This window comes from Oryza brachyantha, chromosome 11 (genome assembly GCF_000231095.2).
Source record: "Oryza brachyantha chromosome 11, ObraRS2, whole genome shotgun sequence".
Classification (NCBI taxonomy): domain Eukaryota; kingdom Viridiplantae; phylum Streptophyta; class Magnoliopsida; order Poales; family Poaceae; genus Oryza; species Oryza brachyantha.
In genome coordinates this window covers 5,624,705-5,645,528 of record NC_023173.2, presented here as the reverse complement: position 1 = coordinate 5,645,528, position 20,824 = coordinate 5,624,705, and the positions used below count along the sequence as shown (strand labels likewise).

At 41.4% G+C, this 20,824-nt stretch overlaps 1 protein-coding gene across 2 annotated transcripts; it reads right to left on the bottom strand.

Annotated features, from left to right (window-relative positions):
• Positions 1–16,506: 16,506 nt before the first annotated feature.
• LOC102707621 (anthranilate O-methyltransferase 1-like) lies at positions 16,507–20,450 on the bottom strand. 2 transcript variants are annotated; one of them, XM_006662852.3, is made up of 5 exons: positions 20,362–20,450; positions 18,819–18,920; positions 18,163–18,573; positions 17,786–18,046; positions 16,507–16,987 (listed from the first exon to the last, which is right to left on the bottom strand). In XM_006662852.3, exons 2-5 carry the CDS (start codon positions 18,891–18,893, stop codon positions 16,604–16,606), a joined length of 1,131 nt encoding a protein of 376 aa, XP_006662915.2. In that variant the 5' UTR covers positions 18,894–18,920; positions 20,362–20,450; the 3' UTR covers positions 16,507–16,603. The 2 variants fall into 2 exon arrangements, with proteins under 2 accessions (XP_006662915.2, XP_040384931.1); XM_040528997.1 differs by lacking the exon at positions 20,362–20,450 and having other exon boundaries at positions 18,163–18,702; positions 18,819–18,904.
• Positions 20,451–20,824: the final 374 nt, after the last annotated feature.

Here is a 20,824-nt window from a genome sequence, read left to right as displayed (position 1 = left end):
GACGTTTGTTGAGTACATGCACCCTCTCCCCCAAAAAAGTGCTCCCTACGGTTGTTTTCAACAGTCAATACTTAATTTATAATTCACTCGAACTCATCCTTATGCTGCTGACTGGATACTCAACACCGTCATCCCACCCTATGCATTATATATACACGATTTGGATGGGAGGTCATTGGGGCGAATTTTATCCTAAAATTGTCTGAGGGCAGTAAAATTCACATGATGGTGTTATGCGGCGATTTTGTTACATTTTATATTACAGTGTCACATTTTATATGAAGCTTAGTTGGATTTACAACACCAACAACTTGAGTGGTAAGTATAGAAATAGAGTTGTTAAATTCTTAAATGCAGCCGAATAACACAAGAGAACAAGAGACAACAAATGTGTGGCATGCCGGTGCGTAGACTGCAAAAATGAGAAGAGATGTTTTTTCTCAACAAAAATGAGAATAGATGTTTGCAGATAGAGTATAATTATAGTCTCACTTGGTACGAAGAGGTTCACAAAGAACTAGAGTTATTGGACTAAGCATGCACGGTGAACAAGAGTTTTCAAATATTCCAATCGATGAAGTAAATGGTGGGCAGAACACTATAGTGCAGATTTATACACATATGATGGGCCAACCCCGTCATAGGCAAAGCCATCTTTGACGGGCCTACTTAGGGCCCGTTATAGATGACTGTGTATGGTCCGGTCCGTCACCGATGAGATAAAATCTATTACTACCAGAATATTTTGCCAAAGAAGAAGAAGCTGGAGATCATGATTGACATGGTTAAGGTCATAGTACCAATGATGTTCTAGCTGAAAGACTATATCAAGGCCTAGAGGTGGGGTGAATAGGCAATTTAAAAATTAAACCTAAAGAGCGAAAGCTGAAACTTTCGGAAGTTTCAGTCGGCCCTTCGGAACTTCCGGCCATCGGGAGTTCCGTTGATCTTCGGAACTTCCGACAGCAGCAGATCTAGAACGACAAATGAGTAGATCTAGCCAACCAAACCTTAAATAAGTAAACCACCACTTAGCTTTGCACAAGCAGCAACTAGAGTACGCGTGGCAACCAAAAGCAAAGCTCAAAACACAAGTTAGAGAGAAATCACCACAATTAGAGACGGAGACCTTTTATCGAAGTTCCAATACTTGAGGGGATTGTACTCTCCGTTTAGGAGCTCAAACTTAAGCCGGGTTCCACAACCCTTTCCTTAGGGTTGCACTCATGCACTCCCCTCACTTGAGGTATCTCTTCCCTTTCGGAGGAGAGATCCAACCTTCACAAACCTTTTTTTTGGCGTACCATAAGAGCTTCGGTAGCTCGAGAAACGATGCCTAGCCATCTAGGTGTCCTCAACCACCAAGAGTAATAAGCTAGCAAAGAGATCTTGGGATGAATCTCGTGCTCAAGAAATTTCTCACGAAGTCAACACCAAGCACTCAAACCAACTCAAACCAACCAACTCTCACACACACAAAATCCAAATCACTTAGATCCATGGAGAGAAGGAAGTGAGAAAGAAAAATTCAAAGTGAATCTTAAGAAATCAAGCCAAGGGCCCTTTCCTCCTTCTTCCCATGCTTGCCCTTATTCTTCTTGAAGTGCCTCTCCTTCTTTTTCTTCTTCTTGTAGTCATCAAGCTTGGGGCACTTGGCGATGAAGTGCCCGATTTCACCAGACTCAAAACACTTGCGTGGTGAGTGCCTTCCCCTTGACTTGCCGAAGCTTGACTTAGAGGCGCCTCCCTTGAAGAAGCCGCTTCTCCTCATGTACTTCCCAAGCCACTGGACGAACAATGCCATATCATCCAAGACTTGAGAAGTACACTCTTCATCAACCTCGGCCTCCTTGACGGCTTTCAAGGCTATGTCTTGTTTCTTCGGTGTTGAGCTTTGAGAGATGAAGTTGAAAGCATCTTTAGATTCTTGCTCCATCAAGTCATGAGCGAGGATCCGCCCAAGCACGTCATGAGGTGTTTGGTATTGAAGTCGGCACGCTCACGTATGAGAGTTACCAAGGTTGAGTTCCTTGGTGTGATGGCCCGGAGCATCTTCTTCACAACATAACTATCCGTCATGTCCTTGCACCCAAGTTCCTTGATCTCGTTGACGATCTTGCTCAACCGGTCGTACATCTCACTTGGGGTCTCCTCCGGCTTCAACACGAACTTCTCCAATTGACCCTTCAAGATCTCCTTGGATTCACGCACCTCGTTGGTGCCTTCATGGACATTGCGGAGGGTGTCCCAAATTTTCTTAGCGCTCTCGATCCCATTGACCCGGTTGAACTCACTTGAACTCAATGCACTAAGCAATGCATTGGTAGCTTGAGCATTCTTATGCTCATTCTTGTCATCTTCTTCGGTGGGCGTCGTTGGATTCTACCAAACATAGCCATTTTCGACTATTCTCCAAATAGATGGGTTAATAGACTTCAAGTACATCTTTATCCTATGCTTCCAAGCGGCATACTCCGTACCGTTGAAGTACGGTGCTCTACCGCTATAAGAGAAATAGGATATAGATGTAGAGTATTCATGCCTGACAGCAGAGTAATCACCGCTTCGGCCATAAGGAATAATCGCATCATCACTCTTCCTCTCTCCCGACATGATCTCTCTAAGCGGTTAAGCCTAATAAGGAGATTAGGCTCTGATACCAATTGAAAGAGTATATCAAGGCTTAGATGGGGGTAAATAGGCGATATAAAAATTAAACCTAAAAAGCGGAAGTTGAAACTTTCGGAAGTTCCGATCAGCCCTTCGGAACTTCCAGCCTTTGGAAGTTCCGTTAATCTTTGGAACTTCCGACAGCACCAGATCTAGAACGAGAAATGAGTAGATCTAGCCAACCAAACCTTAAATAAGTAAACTAGAGTACAAGCTTTGCACAAGCAGCAACTGGAGTACGCGCGACAACCAAAAGCAAAGCTCAAAACACAAGTTAGAGAGAAATCACCACAAGTAGAGACGAAGACTTTTTACCGAAGTTCCAATTCTTGAGAAGATTATACTCTCCGTTGAGGAGCTTAAACTTGAGCTGGGTTCCACAACCCTTTCCTCGGGGATGCACTCATGCGCTCCCCCTCGAGGTATCTCTTCCCTTTCGGAGGTGAGATCCAACATTCACAAACCTTTTTCCCGGCACACCATAAGAGCTTCGGTGGCTCGAGAAACGACGCCTAGCCGTCTAGGTGTCCTCAACCACTAAGAGTAATAAGCTAGCAAAGAGATCTTGGGGATGAATCTAGTGCTTAAGAAATTTGTCACGAAGTTAACACCAAGCACTCAAACCAACTCAAACTACCCAACTCTCACACACACAAAATCCAAATCACTTCGATCCGTGAAGATAAGAAAGTGAGAAAACAAGGCTTAAAATGAATCTCAATAAATCAAGCCATGGGCCAAGAGGATGAACAATGGAAGCAGAAACCCTAGCTTGAGGGGTTGGGGGGTATTTATACCCCTCTCTCAATTTCTGCCCGTTGGGGCAAAAGATTCTCTCTTCGGAACTTTCGGAGGTCTCCTTCGGAACTTCTGGTCAGTTCAAAATAACAATCTCCAAAACTTAGAAAATTCAAAATCAACTGCGGAAAGTCAAGTCAACGGAAGTTCCGGTCAAGACCTTCGGAACTTCCGTGAATCTTACAGAACCGATTTTGGCTCCTTCGGAACTTTCGAAGGTCTCCTTCGGAACTTCCGTGATTCTTACAGAACCGATTCAAGCATCTTCAGAACTTCCGAAGGTCTCCTTCGGAACTTCCGTGAAACATACAGAACCGAATCTGACCTCTTCGGAAGTTCCGACAGTACCTTTGGAACTTCCGTGAATTCCAGCACAACTTCAAAATGATAGCAAAAGATGCACTTCAAAAATATTTCCGAGCACCAGATTCATTCCTAGATTTCATTTGCGCACCTCTCTTTATAGTACGGCATTCCTAGTTGACTCAAATTAAAAGAAAACACACGCGCCAACACAAATATACCGATTTTTCTTCTCTTTTCACATGGGCGGTGCAACAAGAACTTTTTCATGAGGACTATCTATACCTTCACATTTTCACACATGTCATTACTCCTCATCATTTGATTGTCATTAATCACCAAAACAAATTAAGGGCCTAGATGCTTTCACTAGCTAATAACCGATAACGGTAACCTCAACCAAAATTTCAAAATTTTGCTACAAAAATTATTACCAGTGTCAGTTCATGTCTAGCTCCTCATCAGTGCTGATTCTAGCTACCGGCACTGATAAACCCCATCACATTATTGCTGGGTTTAGATTTTAACCGGTAATAATACTTGTGCATTAGGGATCAGTGGGCAAGAGATGACATATCTGTCCTGGATTTAGGATAACCGATGCTAATGTCTTGACCGAAACGAGGTTTTCTGTAATACGAGTGTGTCTTTGTGTGCGTCCATGTACATGTGTGTCTATGAGCGCCTATGTTTATAATTTGTGTTTGGCACAAAAAATATCTAAGTGCCTATTTTTCAAGGACATCATGGAAGAATCTCGTTGGATATTTGTTCCTTAAGAAAAGAGTCTATGTATAATAGGATTGAGAAACATGAGTACAGTCCTTATGCAATTTTTACTTGATGTATGTGGGAACTCACATTACCTTTCTTGTGGTTATAGAAAGAATTTTATTCTTTTCATGTTTAATAAATATAGACCAAATCTACTTTTTGTTGTTAAAAATATAGTTTTAATTACTCTGTTACCTTCCACAAATCTAGATAACATAAATTTTTAGCACAATTTGTAGTTATGATATTACTATCCACTTTAGTTAACGGGCGGATATGAGCTCTTACAAAGAAGTTAGTTAGCATAGATGTAGATATATATTATTATAACATGTAATATACATTATTAATTACAACGTGTAATAATATAGTATAACAACTTGATTCTACCATCGGTCACTAATTAATTATGTCGCCCACTGTCTTGGCATAGATCGAGTCACTAGCATGGGTTCTGATGAGAACCCAACTAGCTCGGATATAACCATGACTACGTTATGTATTAATCAAGCAAATGTGCATAAGTTTTATATTAGATTTACTTGTTATATATTTGAAAAAAACATTGCTACACATTGAGTTTCATGTGTTTTCGTTCCCAGAGGTACTTGCTTGGGCAAAAGAAAAGAGACCGAGCGTAAGGAAGGCATGGACTATTGAAGAAGTTGATTGGGGGCCAAGCAAGACCTTCTCCAAGTGCACTTACATATCACCACGTCACTTTTGGTCCATAAAACATAAGAGATAAAGTTATACACATTTTGGATTCGGATTCGGGCCTCCTAACAACATCAACTTTAAACGGACCTAGCCGCTGATCTAGAAGGAATTTTCGGGCCCATGAGTACTTGTTGGAAAGCTTATAGAGTTTACTTTCAGATGGTTTTGGTCCCACGTTAAATTTCTACCGAGCTACCGGGAATCTGCAAAACAAACCACATATCTCATCCGATCCAAATCTGATTTGGGTTTTTGGGTCTTGTAATTGTGTTGTGGGCTTAGCCCAAGGGGGTGTGTGCCCTAGGGAAACCCTAGGACGTCTCTAATCCTATTTATTCAGTAGCCATCGCCTAGGTTAGGGTTGGGTTTTGCTTAGATTATTTCTGTCAAGAACAGTTTCGCCACTAGATCGGTTTGTAAGACACTAACTCGTGAGCTTAATTATTCATCTGCAATTTTGGTTATTTTCTTTCTTGTTCTTGTTTGTGTTCTTCGATCCGCAAACATGTATTAGCCTTCTCGGCGAGGCCATCTGTGTTTCGGTACGATGCTAACCAGATAAGACGTGGTGCTGCAATTGTGGGGCTCAAGAAGCTAGATCAACGTGTGTTGCAACTCCGCCTAAATCAACTGTTTATCAGAACCTTTCGAAAGATCGGGAACCCTAGTCCATATCAGGTTCTGTCATCTCAAACGGGCGGACAGTCTCACCAGTGTCGGGAATGGGCCCTGTCAATACATAGAGGTCATAGGAATGGGCCCTGTCAATACGTAGAGGTCACATAAGTGATAAGTTATCTCAATCGGGCATTTGGCCGTCACGGTTGAAATTTATCTCAATCAGGCAAAGAAGAAGACCCAGCATATGAGTCAAACATGATTAATTAAGACGCCCGTCACGGGTGACTAATTTCAATTGGGAAAAACTTTAGGCCCATCATGGATGAGGTTATCACAATCGGGCTTTACTGGACGCCCGTCACCGATGAGTGCATTAACAAAAAAATAATAATATTTGTTTTTTGACTAGCCTTAGGCTTTACTGGCCATGCCCACTGCAATAATAACAGAAACATATATATATTTGAATCTTGAAATGGTTGTGATAGCATATGTGAATAACAGAAACACAAGTACAGATAATGGAAAACTGCAGAAGTCAGTTACGAAAATCTCTGTACCAGGTGTATAAGTGTCGTAATTACAAATAGTTATATATACAAAAGTATTACAATTCAAAAGCAAATACATCTACATGTACGAGAACTATCCTAATACTTATATGCCAATATAGTAGTTAAATCCTACAATTTTGGGAGACATACTGCTATAGCTGGCTTTCCATGAGTGATACCAATAAAGTTAACACATGCAACTTAATGTCGAAGTCAACAATCATGTTGGGATCTCTATCCATCGATAATGATGCATACAATGTTGTTAGCAGGATACGCACCACGTGAAGCGAGAGCACGAGGAATGAGCATCACTAATTTAATAATTAACTCTCCATCAATTCTGTAAGATCATACTTACACCATCACCTGTTATCGCCTATCATATACTAATTCTGTTTCATAATGTAAGATGTTAGACTTTTTTGATTGTAACGTTTTTTTATTTGAAAAGACGACGGCAGAAGGCCTGCCGGAATATATTAGAAGGAATAAAAGTTATTAAAAAAGAGAAAAAAAAAGAAACGAGATTACATTGGAAGAAAGCTGCTACAAGAGGAGGAAAGCTCTCAGGGAGGTCGAAAAGCCAAGCGTCTTAAATCTATCTGTAGTTTTATTTTATGGGCTATTTAAATGGCAATGTTGTACTGACTGTTAAAGACTCTACCATTTCTCTCTATCCAGATGTGCCACCAAGTTGTTATCAGGGATCCTATTAAGTTCTTATGCAGAGATTTCGGTTCGATTTCGTACAAGAATCTCCACCATTCCTTTAGAGTCTTATTATTTGGCAGCAAGAGCGTGTTATGCTTACCCCATAAGCAGAGTTGATTCCAAGTTTCTCTTGTGTAGCTGCATTCCTTGAAAAGGTGGGTGGTATCTTCAAACACTTCACCACACAAACTGCATATCCCGTTGCATGGCCAATGCCTTCGGAGGAGGTTGTCGGCGGTTAGAGTTCTTTTGTGTAGAATGAGCCAATCTAGTTGGTGGTGTTTTGGTTGTAACGTTTTACCATTCGTCTTATTTAAAAATTTAGTACAAATATAAAAAAAAACAAGTTGTGCTTAAAGTTCCTTTGATAATAAATTAAGTCACAAGCAAAAATAAATGATATTTTTATAATTTTTTGAATAAGACAAATGATCAAACATTACAATCAGAAAAGTCAAACATATTAAATTATGAAACCGACAGAGTACGTGCTTGTTGGCCTATAAATATACGATCTAGCCTCAGCTGCAATCTCGTATCAATTACAAAGCTTCTTCTTGTGTAGACCTATCGGTCTCAGAGCTCAGCTGCCACTCGAGCTACCAGCGATGGCTTCCAGTGCAGCCCTAACGATCATGGCCGCCGCACTCATGCTGGCCCTGCTGGCGACGCCGCCGCCGCCGGCGGCGGCGGCAGAGGACGGGCGGCTCCTGCTGGGGCTGGTGAAGAGGAGGAGCCTTCTGCAGGCGCCACTGCTGCCGGCGGCCGCGCCATTCTTCGCCTTCCCAAGCTGCGGTTCGCCAAGCGAGGCGCCCTGCTTCAAGGTCTGCTTCACCAGGTGCGTCTTCTTCCTCAACCTTGCGCCGGCCGTCTGCCAGAAGCAGTGCTTCACCACAGATCCCTTGTGGTGCGGCAACTAGAGGGCAACCAGGTAATGAACACTGCGTGCGTCCACTTGATCTCTGTGGCGTCTCAATAAGCTAGCCTTGTTCCGTGTGCGTGGCGTCTCAGTATGTATTTTTGTTTTTTCAGTTATCGTATGTGTCATCTGCAATGTAGTTTCTCTGTTGGTTTAATATGTATGAAGGTTGTAACGCTGATCAAGTGATGTTGAATAATATGCAGTGGATTGATTTCCCCGAAAGCTTGTGAAAACCAACAGGGATTTCCCGAAGTTCGATGCTCCCAACTCGGCTCGAGAAACCTCACGCTGGAAAAATGCGGTCTTGCCAATCTCAAATTAATTTAAATGTAGAGAATGAAAAAAAATCCTATAAATACTATGATAATAAGACCTAATGGGACAGAGAAATCAAAATACAAAAAAATTTGCCGTGTTTTCGAACTGCAAAGTTTGAAATAGCAGAAAAGATACTTAAAAAAAGAGAAAATGTTTCATGCACGAACGTAAGTGGAAAACTAGGTCCGCCTTAGCCCATTTACGAATATATATAAGGGACTTCCCCAAACCACACTTGGAGTACATTCCCACATTAATGAGATCCCAAATCAGGAGTGTATGCACTGGAATATGTGTGTTGTACTTGCGTCTATGCCTAAATGCATGTGAAGAACTCATGTAGAGAGATGGAGAAAAACATCATGATGCCGAAAGAGGAATGATATACTTAATTTATCATTTACTAACAGGCGAGAGAAATCGTTTGCGTAGTCATCTTCTTATATATTTTTTCCACTTTTGCTATTGATCAAACATTTGATTTTTTGTTTTCTATCAAACACGCGCGTAATGCATGCGGGCTGAAGGGAGGCGTGTATAGGTTTTTTAACTTGCGTGCACGTCTTCAGATTATCATCCAACGGTAGTAACCGGATTTTATTGATGAAATTAAAATTTTTAAACATTTGATCACTAGACAGACCCTTTTTTTTTCCAATTTTCACCCACCTATGCATGCCTATGTCATTGGAAAGTCTTAATTATATTGTGGTTAGCGGTGAAACCCTCCATTTGTCCATATATTGGTTAAGTCTGGTTAGGTACGACACCGACAAAAAGTGATTTCTAGAGGTGAGGCTGTTTCGAGTGGTTAGCGGGATCAATCCATCTCCACTGAATCAGAGGCGGATCCAGGATTCCAGCCCCCCTCTTCTTCTCTCCTCCTCTCACCCATATTTTCTATGAGGTATCCAGTGTATAGGGGGCTGGAGCCCTGACGTTAGATCCGTCTCTCTACTGAATGGAAGCTGGAAGCAAGAGAAAACAGGGAAGCAGAACTATATCCAAAATTTTGCTCACATGGCATCTCCTAAATACCAAAAGCTTCATCCTGTCAACTTGTTACATTAGACTGCACTTTACTTTAGTTTCACTCTATAAAAAGAAATCGTTGTTTAAAATTTCTCTCGATACGAGGATATATTATTGAAGGTTTTTTTAACTTGTTCCTAGTTTGTCTATATCATACATTAAACTTTGATACAATGGTGGATATAATGTATCAACTTACTAGTGGTGAGACCCACGATTCTCCACTACAGAGAACACCTTCGCAAAACTCCTTTTCATAGCTGGGTTATTTGGCATGACCAGCTCTTTTTGTGTGGTGAGACCCACATATTACCAGCCATACTTTTTAAATCAACACCTCATATTCACACACACTCATCCTTTTCACTACACTATAAATCCTTTTTGGCTTAATAGCAAGATGTTATTATTTTGACTTTATATCTTCTAAACATATAATGTTGTACAAATAATGTGGAATACCTGTACTAGGGGTATCCGTAGACTATATGTATACATGCAATCGTAGGGATACCGGATAGGAAGCAGATTAGATCTGTATGGTAGCAACCGGAGTTTAGTTACCGTAGGATTGCATGCTGCATGTACCGGATCTGAGTTGTAACCGTATTATGATAGATCTTGGTCTTATCAGATTAGAACTCTTTCTGTAAGCCCTATCCCCTACTATATAAGGGGATAGGGGCACCCCTCAGGGAGGGGGCAAGACAGACGGCATATTCAGACCGATTATCTTTTAGTTGATCTGCCCACGATCCAATACAATCGCCAAGCAGGAGTAGGATATTATTTCGCTAGTCGAGAGCCTGAACCTGGGTAACCCTGTGTCTTCATCCTAACCATTGATCTTTACGCTTCGCTAGCCACCTCATATACATCCAAATCCTCTACAGTTGGCGCGCCAGGTAGGGGAAGCTACTCTGAGGTCTCCGACGAGATCAATGGATCCAAACTCGAAGATCATGAAGACAAAGTTTGTCCCGGGGCAAACCTTCAAGTTCGGCGGCATCCACTTTGTCGCTGATTAGAGTGGTGCGCTCTCCTACACGTGTTCAGATTCATCTGGGCTTGAGGAGGATGTGCGCTGCTTTGAACCAAACCACTCGGCGCTGCTTCAAGATGAGATCCAATCTAGATCTCACCATACCGAGCTGTAGTCTGCTGAGTCGGCACCTCCGCTGCTCAGGATCGAGGTCAATGCAAAGCCGACTACTCAAGTCGCCGCATCAGACACCTACAGCAGCTCGGGAAGCTTCGTTCTCCCCAGAGAGGTCTTCACCATCAGTCGGGGAACAACGAACGAGGCTGAGAAGAAGCGGCAAGAAGAGCAAGCAGCCAAGCTGGCCGGAGAACAGCGGCAGGAAGACGAACGCCATCGACTTGAAGACGAAGCCAGACGCCAACGTGAGAATCAATCTCGCGAACAAGTAAGGAGCCAGTCGGGCAAAGTGCAGCGCGATCTACTCCACACTCGGTTTGAGGGGCATGCAGTCTATAAGACCCCTCAACAAAATTTCCAAGCGACGGCGGATCTACTCGGCAACGTTGTTCAGCAGCTATCTCAACAAGATCTACCGATGGTTGAAACCATCAATAAGATCAAGGCAATGGTGACTACATCTGCGATCCAATACTCGTTGCAACGCAACTCAGGAACACCACCGGTACAGTCGGAGGCTCAGTCGTCTAGGTCACCCTGATCTAGATCGAATGTTTCCAAACGACCAATCGGATTTCGGCCACCGACTTGTAACAGCTCGCGTCGAACATTTCCCGACCTAGAGCAGAGGAAAGACACAACCAGTAAGCAACGCCGCCTCAATGACGAAATCCGTCGACTGGATGAACAACGGCAAGACCTTGAGGCCGAGAAGAAGCATATCTACCAGGCAGATAGCTTCAAGCTCCGCCAATGGATTGATCGCCAACGTCAAGCCCGCCAGGAAGGTCGCTGTCGGGACTGCGAACTTCGGAGCCATAGCCGGGGGTCTAGGCATCGGTCACCCGAGAGCTCAGACACCGACATGGTTGTGGGTGTAGTGGCCTTCACCAAAAACTTAAGCCAGCTTACTTGGTCGACTAGTATCAAGCTGACTGGTATCAAGAAGTATGACCACTCCACCGACCCCAAGGCTTGGCTAACGGTGTATGCCATGGCTATCCGAGTAGTTGGCGGCAACACTAAAGCAATGACCAACTATCTTCCAGTCGCTTTGGATGACTCGGCTAGACATTAGTTGTTAGGGCTCCCCAAACAGTCTATTGACTCCTAGGCAGAACTTCGCAATCGGTTTATAGCCAACTTCCAGGTCACTTACGATAGGCCACGACCCAAATATGACCTATACCAGGTCCAACAGACGAAGAACGAATCTCTCCGGGCCTATGTCAAACGGTTCTCTAAGGTTCGCAATTCCATCCCCGACATCAAGGATGATATGGTCATCGCTGCCTTTCGCAAAGGTGTGAAGGATGAACAATTTATCGCGAAATTCACTCACAAAGGGCCAACTACGGTCAAGGATCTCTTTGATATGGCTAACTCCTATGCCGCTTCAGTAGATGCAGTGACTCGGATAAAGGCACGGTGATAAAGGCATCTCTTTGATAAAGGCACGGTGACTCGGACGACATGAATAGGGAAAGTCAAATCTACTGCTCATGAGCTCTTCATCTGTTCTGGATCGACATCTGGATATGGTTATACGACTTCGTGGCTACACCCTACTCACCGTATCGAACCGGGTAAACGACGCTATGCTCCGCGCTGGCTAAGTCCTCCCGGGGGTTGTCGGGATGGGCACACACCGTGAAGCCAACTCATCTCACGACTAAGAGACATACAACAGTAAAAGACTATTAGCAAACAAATTAACACCAAACATGATTGAAGTCCGTCGAGTGGTCAAGATGGAACGAGTGGTCATCAATGACCCTAATTTCCAACAGAAGGTCTTAGGTTCTCCATCAACTTCGCCATCGTTGAAATCATCGTGGCCAAATGGAGATCTTTTCGCCAAGTCGGCCACATTCGACTTCATCCTCGCCGAGTGGTAATCTCAGCACCACACCGAATGCATGCACTGTCACCATGTTGGACGCATCAACTTCGTCGCCGCTAAGTGGTAATCCATTTACCATGTCGGCCACGTCTCCTTTTGACACCAGGATCGTCACCACCAAATTGTGATCACATCCGTATGTGGGCCGTCATCATCGCCATCAACGAGAGAACTTATGGAATATCGAACAGCTAAGTCCTTTCATACTTAGTACATTTTCTATCAAAGTTTCCTTTTCTCCATCCTTCGAATGCCCACGCCGAGTGGTTTTCACCCTCAGCAAGCCAGTCGGGGGGCTACACTGTATCATGTCATATGGTTCTAATAAAGTCTGTTGTTTAAAAGCTCTTTTTCTTGAACATGAGATGAATATCTGAATAAAGCTAAACAAACTTTGCGGCTACGCCCTACTTACCATACCAAACCGAGAGTAATACGCTACGCTCCGCGCTGGCTAAATCTACTCGGGGGCTGTCGGGATGAGTACACAGCACAGGTTTACACAGCTCATTTTAGATTGCGAGATCTAAATCAGAATAAAGACTTAAAGCAATAGCAAAACAATTTACATTATAGACAAACAAATGTCTTGCACAAGACAGGTTACTGCTAATGGCTATATTTTCTATTTACAGGTCAAAGGTCCGAACTATGAAGTCGGCATCGGCTTTAGCCTCCTCCACTAGCGCCAACACCATCTCCGAGTTGCAATCGGCTGTAAAATCTTTGACGGTGGCTAAAAAGACTACCCAGGGGCGAAGGGACTTCATTATGGTGAAGGCTTGACGAGCTGCAATCACCATCATGTCCCTCACCTCTTCAGCTACGCGCCTAGGTACCTCTTTAAAGCCTCTCAAGGATTTTATTGGGTGGCATGGAGCTGAAGTTGGTCGGCATAGTGTCGAACGGCCTGAAGATCACCAAAAGCCGCAACAGCAAACCGGTCTCGAGTTGCTTTGACTACATTAAGTCGGGCCTCGAGATTTGCTACTCTGGCACGGGGTGTTGTATCGCACCAAATCTCCAAAAATTGACTAAGTGTTACTATGTCCCTACGTGGGCCTAGTGGACTGATGCGTAAAACTCGGTGCTGGCATAGTTGATACCATGTCGACGAGAACGTTGCGAGTTTATGGTTCGCCCAAACGGTGACATAAAATTCATGATTTCTCACATTTCGGGAATCGACGGCACGCCTATGTTATGGGTCCAAGGCCGCACTCGGGCAAGCGATGGTCAATATCGCCCATGACACTTAATTGCGCTTTTAGCCTGTGCCAAAACCTTGAGTAAACCGAATAAACTCGGTACTAACTACTCGACTGTAACGGTTAAGCCAGTTGGCATAACCTACCCCACAAGCAGAACATAGCCGAAGGCTTTATGTATGGGGAAACACAGCGCAAAAACCATCTCTAAACCACTCGGGTTCAAATCACTCGGAGAGAGCAACCAGAGCTGGGTACCACTCGGGTCCGGAAGCACTCAGAACAGTGTTGCTCGAGTCGAAAAACTCGAAACTTCGAGAAACATCTCTTGGGTAACAGTCCATAAAAGACTCTATATTTAATTGTTACGCATTTAAGCATAGAGTCGGGGCTACACCTATTAGGTGCGTCTCTGATGCACCTAAGACTTTTTTATACAGTCTCAAAAGACTCTATGTTTAATTGTTACGTATTTAAGCATAGAGTTGGGGGCTATACCTAATTGGTGCATCTTCGATGCACCTATTCCTTTCTTCCATTCGGAGCCATCCACAGCCTCTACAATCATCACAGAGTACTTGGGATCACTCGGGAAGCACTCGGATAACATCAAGCATACTGTGTGAAGATACGTCTGACGATCAACAATCTACACGGATGATTTGCACGGCTATGTACGACTCCGGGGGCTGCTGTGGAATCCCTGTACTAAAGGTATCCGTAGACTACATGTATACATACAGTCGTAGGGGTACCGGATAGGAAGGAGATTATATCTCTATGGTAGCAACCGGAGTTTGGTTACTGTAGGATTGCATGCTGCATGTACCGGATCCGAGTTATAACAGTATTATGATAGATCTTAGTTTTATCAGATTAGGACTCTATCTGTAAGCCATATCCCCTACTATATAAGGGGGATAGGAGAACCCCTTACAGAGGGGGCAAGACAGACGGCATATTCAGACCGACTATCTTCTATTTGATCTGCCCATAATCCAATACAATCGCCAAGCAGGGGTAGGGTATTATCTCGCTAGTCGAGAGGCTGAACCTGGGTAACCCTGTGTCTTCGTACTAACCATTGATCTTTATGCCTCGCTCACCCCATATATATTGCCGACATCCAAATCGTCGACAAATAATATTAAATAAAAATATAATCAATTACAAAGTTACAAATCTGGTTGAGTTTTATAACTTTCATATCGATCATATCTTCAATTGTGGTCATTCAAAACATACATCTGAGATTTTGTAAAAGAATATATAATATATTATAGGGAATATTTGGATCTATAAAATCTCAAGTAAAAAAATTTCAATTACAAATTTTCATCTGTATTCGACTTAATATGATAAACTTAGGTGCAAATATATATTATTTTGAAATTCATAGTATTGCGGAAGGGCCACTAGGAGGCCCACGTACAGTAACATGTTTTCTCATACGAGCCATAAGAGGCCTACCTGCAATGATGGCATTAGGTGGCCCGTCTGTGATAAGTTTTTTTTTCTTTTTTTTTTTTTTTTTTTGCTGGAGAGCTCATCTTAGGTTGTAGCTGGTATGGTTCACTTGAGATGTTCAGGGGATCACTTGGGAGAATCATTTATGTAGTAGTGTGAATGCAATTATTTTCATCACATTTGAATCGTATTTAGAGTCAGAAATGAATAGTAAAATTCAAAAATTTAAATCTGACAATAATGCATACACATTGCGTGTATTTTAGAAATATTAAAGCCATAGAAGAAATTTTTGTGGTGTATGTGTGGTTGAATTTATTTGCATGCGTAGCTTCACATATTTCAAATTTGAAATTACATTAACATGCATGTGTCCACTGAATTAATGCAACGCATGCATGGATCAATAAGAGCATGTACAATACCAGACTATAAGTCAGCTATAAACATATTTTAAGGAGGTTACAGAGAAGAGAGAAGAGCAGTAAGCTACAAATTTACAGCCAGCTACAGCATAGACTCTAAGGCACAATATTTGTATGACATGTGGGACATGACAGTATATGATTTATAGCTAGCTATTGCATGAATTGACTATTTCATTGACTATAGATGAATTGGAGCTAGTAGTTGGCTATACTATTGAACTTCCTCTAAGTTAGAAAGGATGTTTATGACTCTTGATCTTTGCAGTTTTGTGCCATGATACAGTAATTGAAATGAGGAAACATACTTTAATTTTACAAATTGCTGGAATATAATCAGTGGCTAACATTTGTTGTACCTCTTATGTCTTGGGAGGTACTATCTGTAAGACCTTTTACCTTTACCTACATTAATTCAATACATCGATGAAATGTACTCTTTTTGATTTTTTTTTTGACACCGTTGACTTTTTAATTTACGTTTGACCATTCGTTTTATTCAAAAAATTTATATAATTATTGACTATTTTATTATGATTTGGTCTATTGCTAAAGTAACTTTAAGTATGATTTATAATTTTGCATATTTGGACAAAATTTTTCAATAAGACGAAGGGTCAAATGTAAATCAAAATGTCAATGGCGTAAAACAAAAAAATCAGAGGTAGTACATAATTTGTATATGAGCAATTTTCCCATTTTTAAGTAGGTACCGTAAATTACCACTGTTTTCTATCTAAAATTTGGTACCTTATAAATTTGATACCTTGTACTATCTAAGGTACCAAATTTTAGATAGAAAATAGTGGTACCTCTTGGTGTCTTATCAAGGATGGTAAAATTGCTCTTTGTATATATATCAAGATTTATTAGTATCCATATAAATCTAAACAAGGAAAGAAAGTCTTACATTATGAAACAGAGAGGGTAAGAAAGAGCACTATAAAATAGCTTATTATTGAAACACTGTAATTAAGGAGAGCACATATGGTGATCACTACTAATAGCTTGCTAGTTAGTGTTTTGCCTCCAAGGACATTGTGATCACAACGATGCTGCTCTTCTCATCCTCACTCTCAATATAGCTAGTAAAATACCGGGCAAACAAAGCAAACAGGTCGTCAAGTAGAGACTCCCCAAAATGGCTCACGATCAGGGGCTCCGTCCCTGCCCTTAGGGTCGCAGACATTCTCTCGCCGGCGGCCAGAGCAGCGATGCCCTTAGGGGCACCATCAGCCGACTCCGGCGACTCATCCGTGGGGCTACCGTCCATCTCGAAGAGATGGATGTCAGTGATGTGAAGCAGCCCGTTCTGCTGCACCAGCTGCTTCAGCTCCTCAGTCGAAGGCCAGTACATCGGTATGTTGAAGGAGTCCAGCTTCTCCTTCTCAACACGTCCCTGTTTGTGCAAAATGCAGAATTTTCCATGTATCAGTTTGACTATATCGATCTATGTATGAGTTGGTTTTTATTGCCCTTCAGATTAAAAACATTGTACAATTAAAGGCTAATACATATATGCTAGTTGGATAAGCAAAAAATGTGCACAAATATGCTCTTCATACTTTTTATAAGTCTCTTTTGCATTGTCACGCGTTCCAAATCCGTGTCAAGGAAAACTCCTGATTATTGGTAGTATAAAACCAATATGGTATGATTGCCCATTGAAGTGAGAGACTTGTAAACTAACGGGTCAGGTTGTTTCTACTACTATTTCTACTAGTAGTACAAGAAGCCAGTATAAAATTAAGAAAAGAAGTCAACTTTATTTTATAAAAATAGTTATCTTTCCATGTACAAGCATATTTTAACATATTTAGATGGGTAACTCTCCGATGCATTTTACTTGTAGTATTATACTACCAGTAGAAAAAGAGTATTTTTTATACTTTGTTAATTACTTGGTTAGCATTATTTTGTAATTTTTTTTGCAATAAAGATCACAATAAAAGAACGATATTGCCCCTTTAAATTTCTACTGCACCTAATATTGTTGATAGTATAATTTAATCACAGTCGTTCGATAAAAATAGATCAACGGTATGGATTAAATCCTACTACCAGTAAAATACACCGGTGTCGACCCCTATTTAGATAGCTATTTATAGCTAGCGCTCTCTTTGCTAATTAGGTGCACTTGGATTTTAATTTTAACATCAAAGGAATAACATTGTGGTTCAAACAATACCATGCATACCTCAGAAACGAGAGTGCGCAGCCCCTGTGAGAGTAACTCGTATATCTTGGTTGTCCCTCCAGCATCAAACACCTCTTCCCTCTTCCTCCCAACAACTGTGAGCACCATCCGGCCTCCAGGCACAATCTCTCTGCACCTCATCTGCAGGAACCGGGAGAAGTCCTTCTCAAACTGATCCTGGTAGAGCCTTGCCACTGCTGGATGTGTGCTTGCCCCTATGTGAACATTCCCTTCATTCAAGCAGCCAAGATGCTCAGGGACCTGTCCAAGAACATACATATATACAGATGATCAGAAGCTAAATTAAGGTCCTAATCGATCATTTTATGCAATGAGTCATTTATATGATCATCAGCAAGCTAGCTTGATGTACGTACCTGAGAGAGCCACATGACGCTTATGGAGGAATGGAAGAGATGGACGCTGTTGCAGGGGAAGAGCCTGGTGTAGAAGGAGCCTGGCAGACCTGCCACATAGTATGGAGGAGGCTGCAGCCCTCCTCTGCAGGCGCATTCTTGTTCGAGTTGCTCCAGCGACTGGAACACATGGTTGAAGTCGTTGCCAGGGAGGTCATTGAGAAAGAACTGGACTTCCATGGGGCTCTCCTCGTTGAGGGTTCTGCTAGGGCTTTCGCATATTGTGTTGAGCACCTCGGAGATGAAGAGGAGTGTGTTTTTACCAGAGGAGCAACCTAGGTCAGCTATGACCATTGATTGGGGATGAAGATCTCTGCACACTTCCCTTACAGCTTTCTCGAGTATTGGCCTGGCAATAAGAACAGCTCTTCTCTGTGGATAGATATGAGGCAGCAGGAAATTATCAAAGTTGTGGCCAAACAAATACAACATTTTTCATGTGCCAACTCTGATGCTGGCCGACTGTAACTGACAGTGGGGAGAAAGGTGTCGTGGGCTTGCCTAATTGGAATTTAACTTGTTAATAACAATTTTGGCAGAACAGCATGTTTTGCTTGTAATGAAACAACAATTAAATAAGCAAAGAAATGGAAGAAAGATAAGAGTTGTACAGAGACCTGTATCATGGAATTCTTGGCATAGCTGAACTCACCATCCCCTTTCACCATGTGCAAATCGCGTTCAATCTTCATGACTTCGAAAGATATATATGATGCTATCTGCCCAACACAACATAACAATATTGCTATATTCAGTTAAGATATATATGATTTGCAATTTTACATCGATCGATGCGTTGGAGAGGTCGATCGCCAGCTGCTGCGCGCACGAATCTCTTGGGATCGAGGTGAATCGATCCGATCCGATCGAATCGATCGTCGCCAGTATAGTTTGGCGCGTCCCTCACGTGACACACGCAAAAAAGCACACGGTGATTAATTGATTGGATGTTTGATATCAGAAACCAAATGACATATTTAAAAAATAATAATTTGTCCATAAAAATTTTATAATGTATTTTTAGCGATCCAAAAGCCAAGGCTAGCTAGAAAATAATCTTTGGTGAAAAGACTTTAAAATTAACTCTAAATTTAAGATTAAAAATTTAAATATTAACTTATAAACATAATCATAAGCGAAAAAAATAAGGGTGTTATACGTAAGTAGTGCTTCTACGCATGGTAGGTAATTCCAGGGAATTGACGTCCGCCATGCACATAATCAACACAATCGTTAATATTCTTTAGTTTCAAACTAGTCCAAGTTACACAAATCTTAGTGAAAGAAAAATATATCAGACCATTGACTTATAGCAAAATCGATTTAGTACTTTATATGTTGGGGCTGAAAATGGTACGAAAATTTACTGACCGTACTGATATCGTTTCCATGAATAATAATATAAAAATAATATCTTACCGACCATTACCGTTTCTAAAATTTAATATTTTCAATTTATATCTGAACTTTATTAAATTTCGTAATAAGCAGTGCAATTCATAATTTTTGATAAATATGAAAATTTTCCAACCGTACTGATACCATTTCTAAAAATATTATTGAAATATGATACCGTTTCTGACTTGTTCCTGTCATTTTCATCCCTATTCATACATACATCATACATGCCGGCATGTGTCTATGCAATTTGTTTTTTAGAGTAATAAAATTGGTTTGGTTGTTCTTTCGCGGTCAGTACATCTGTTCACATCAGTAGTTTGTTCACCGCTTTCTTGGGAGGGGTTAAACACCGGAGAGACTACCGCATGAACGTTCGCGTAAAATAGTTCAGTATGAATTGATCGGGAAGAGATTTTTTTCGGCTACATAAAATTTCCATAACAAATTTCAGAGCATGTCTAGTTCTCAAGGAATTAATAATACTCCCTCTGTCCGTAAAATGTTTGACGTCGTTGATTTTTTAATACACATTTGACTCTTTATTTTATATAATTTTTTAAATATGTAAAGCTATATATATGCATAAAATTATATTTAACAATAAATAAAATGATATAAAAATAATTAATAATTATGTAAATTTTTTGAATAAGAGAATCGTCAAACGTGTATAAAAAAAAATCAATTACGTTAAACATCTAGCACGGAGGAACTAATTAATAAGCACACGAATGGAAGAGCAGTAAAGTCAGTACAAACTTGTATTCAGGAATTGTTGGCACAGCTGAACTCGTTGTCCCCATTCATGATCTGGAAATCGCCCTCGATCTTCAATAATTCATGGCTTAAAAAACACTAAATCCCTTGCATCATCAACCGTGTTATGTGGAGTATGAGAGCTCACAGAGATCTAGTTCTACCTTTTTATAGGCAAACAAAATCACTGTATATATGAAACTATGAATGAATATGGTAGTTATCCATTCTAAATCAGGGAGCTTGATTCTGGGGTTGGGACACAATATTGTCCTTGATCGGCAATTAATTGCTTCTTGGTTAAGTACAGTACAGTACAGTACAGGGTTTACAACTTGTAAAGCCAAATCAGTTGATTGTTTAGGGGTTGGGAAAGGTACGTGGGGAGCCCTGACTAATTTGTCACGTGCTGTTTGGTGTTCACGCAACTGGATTTGATAGAATACGAATTAGGCATCATGCATGT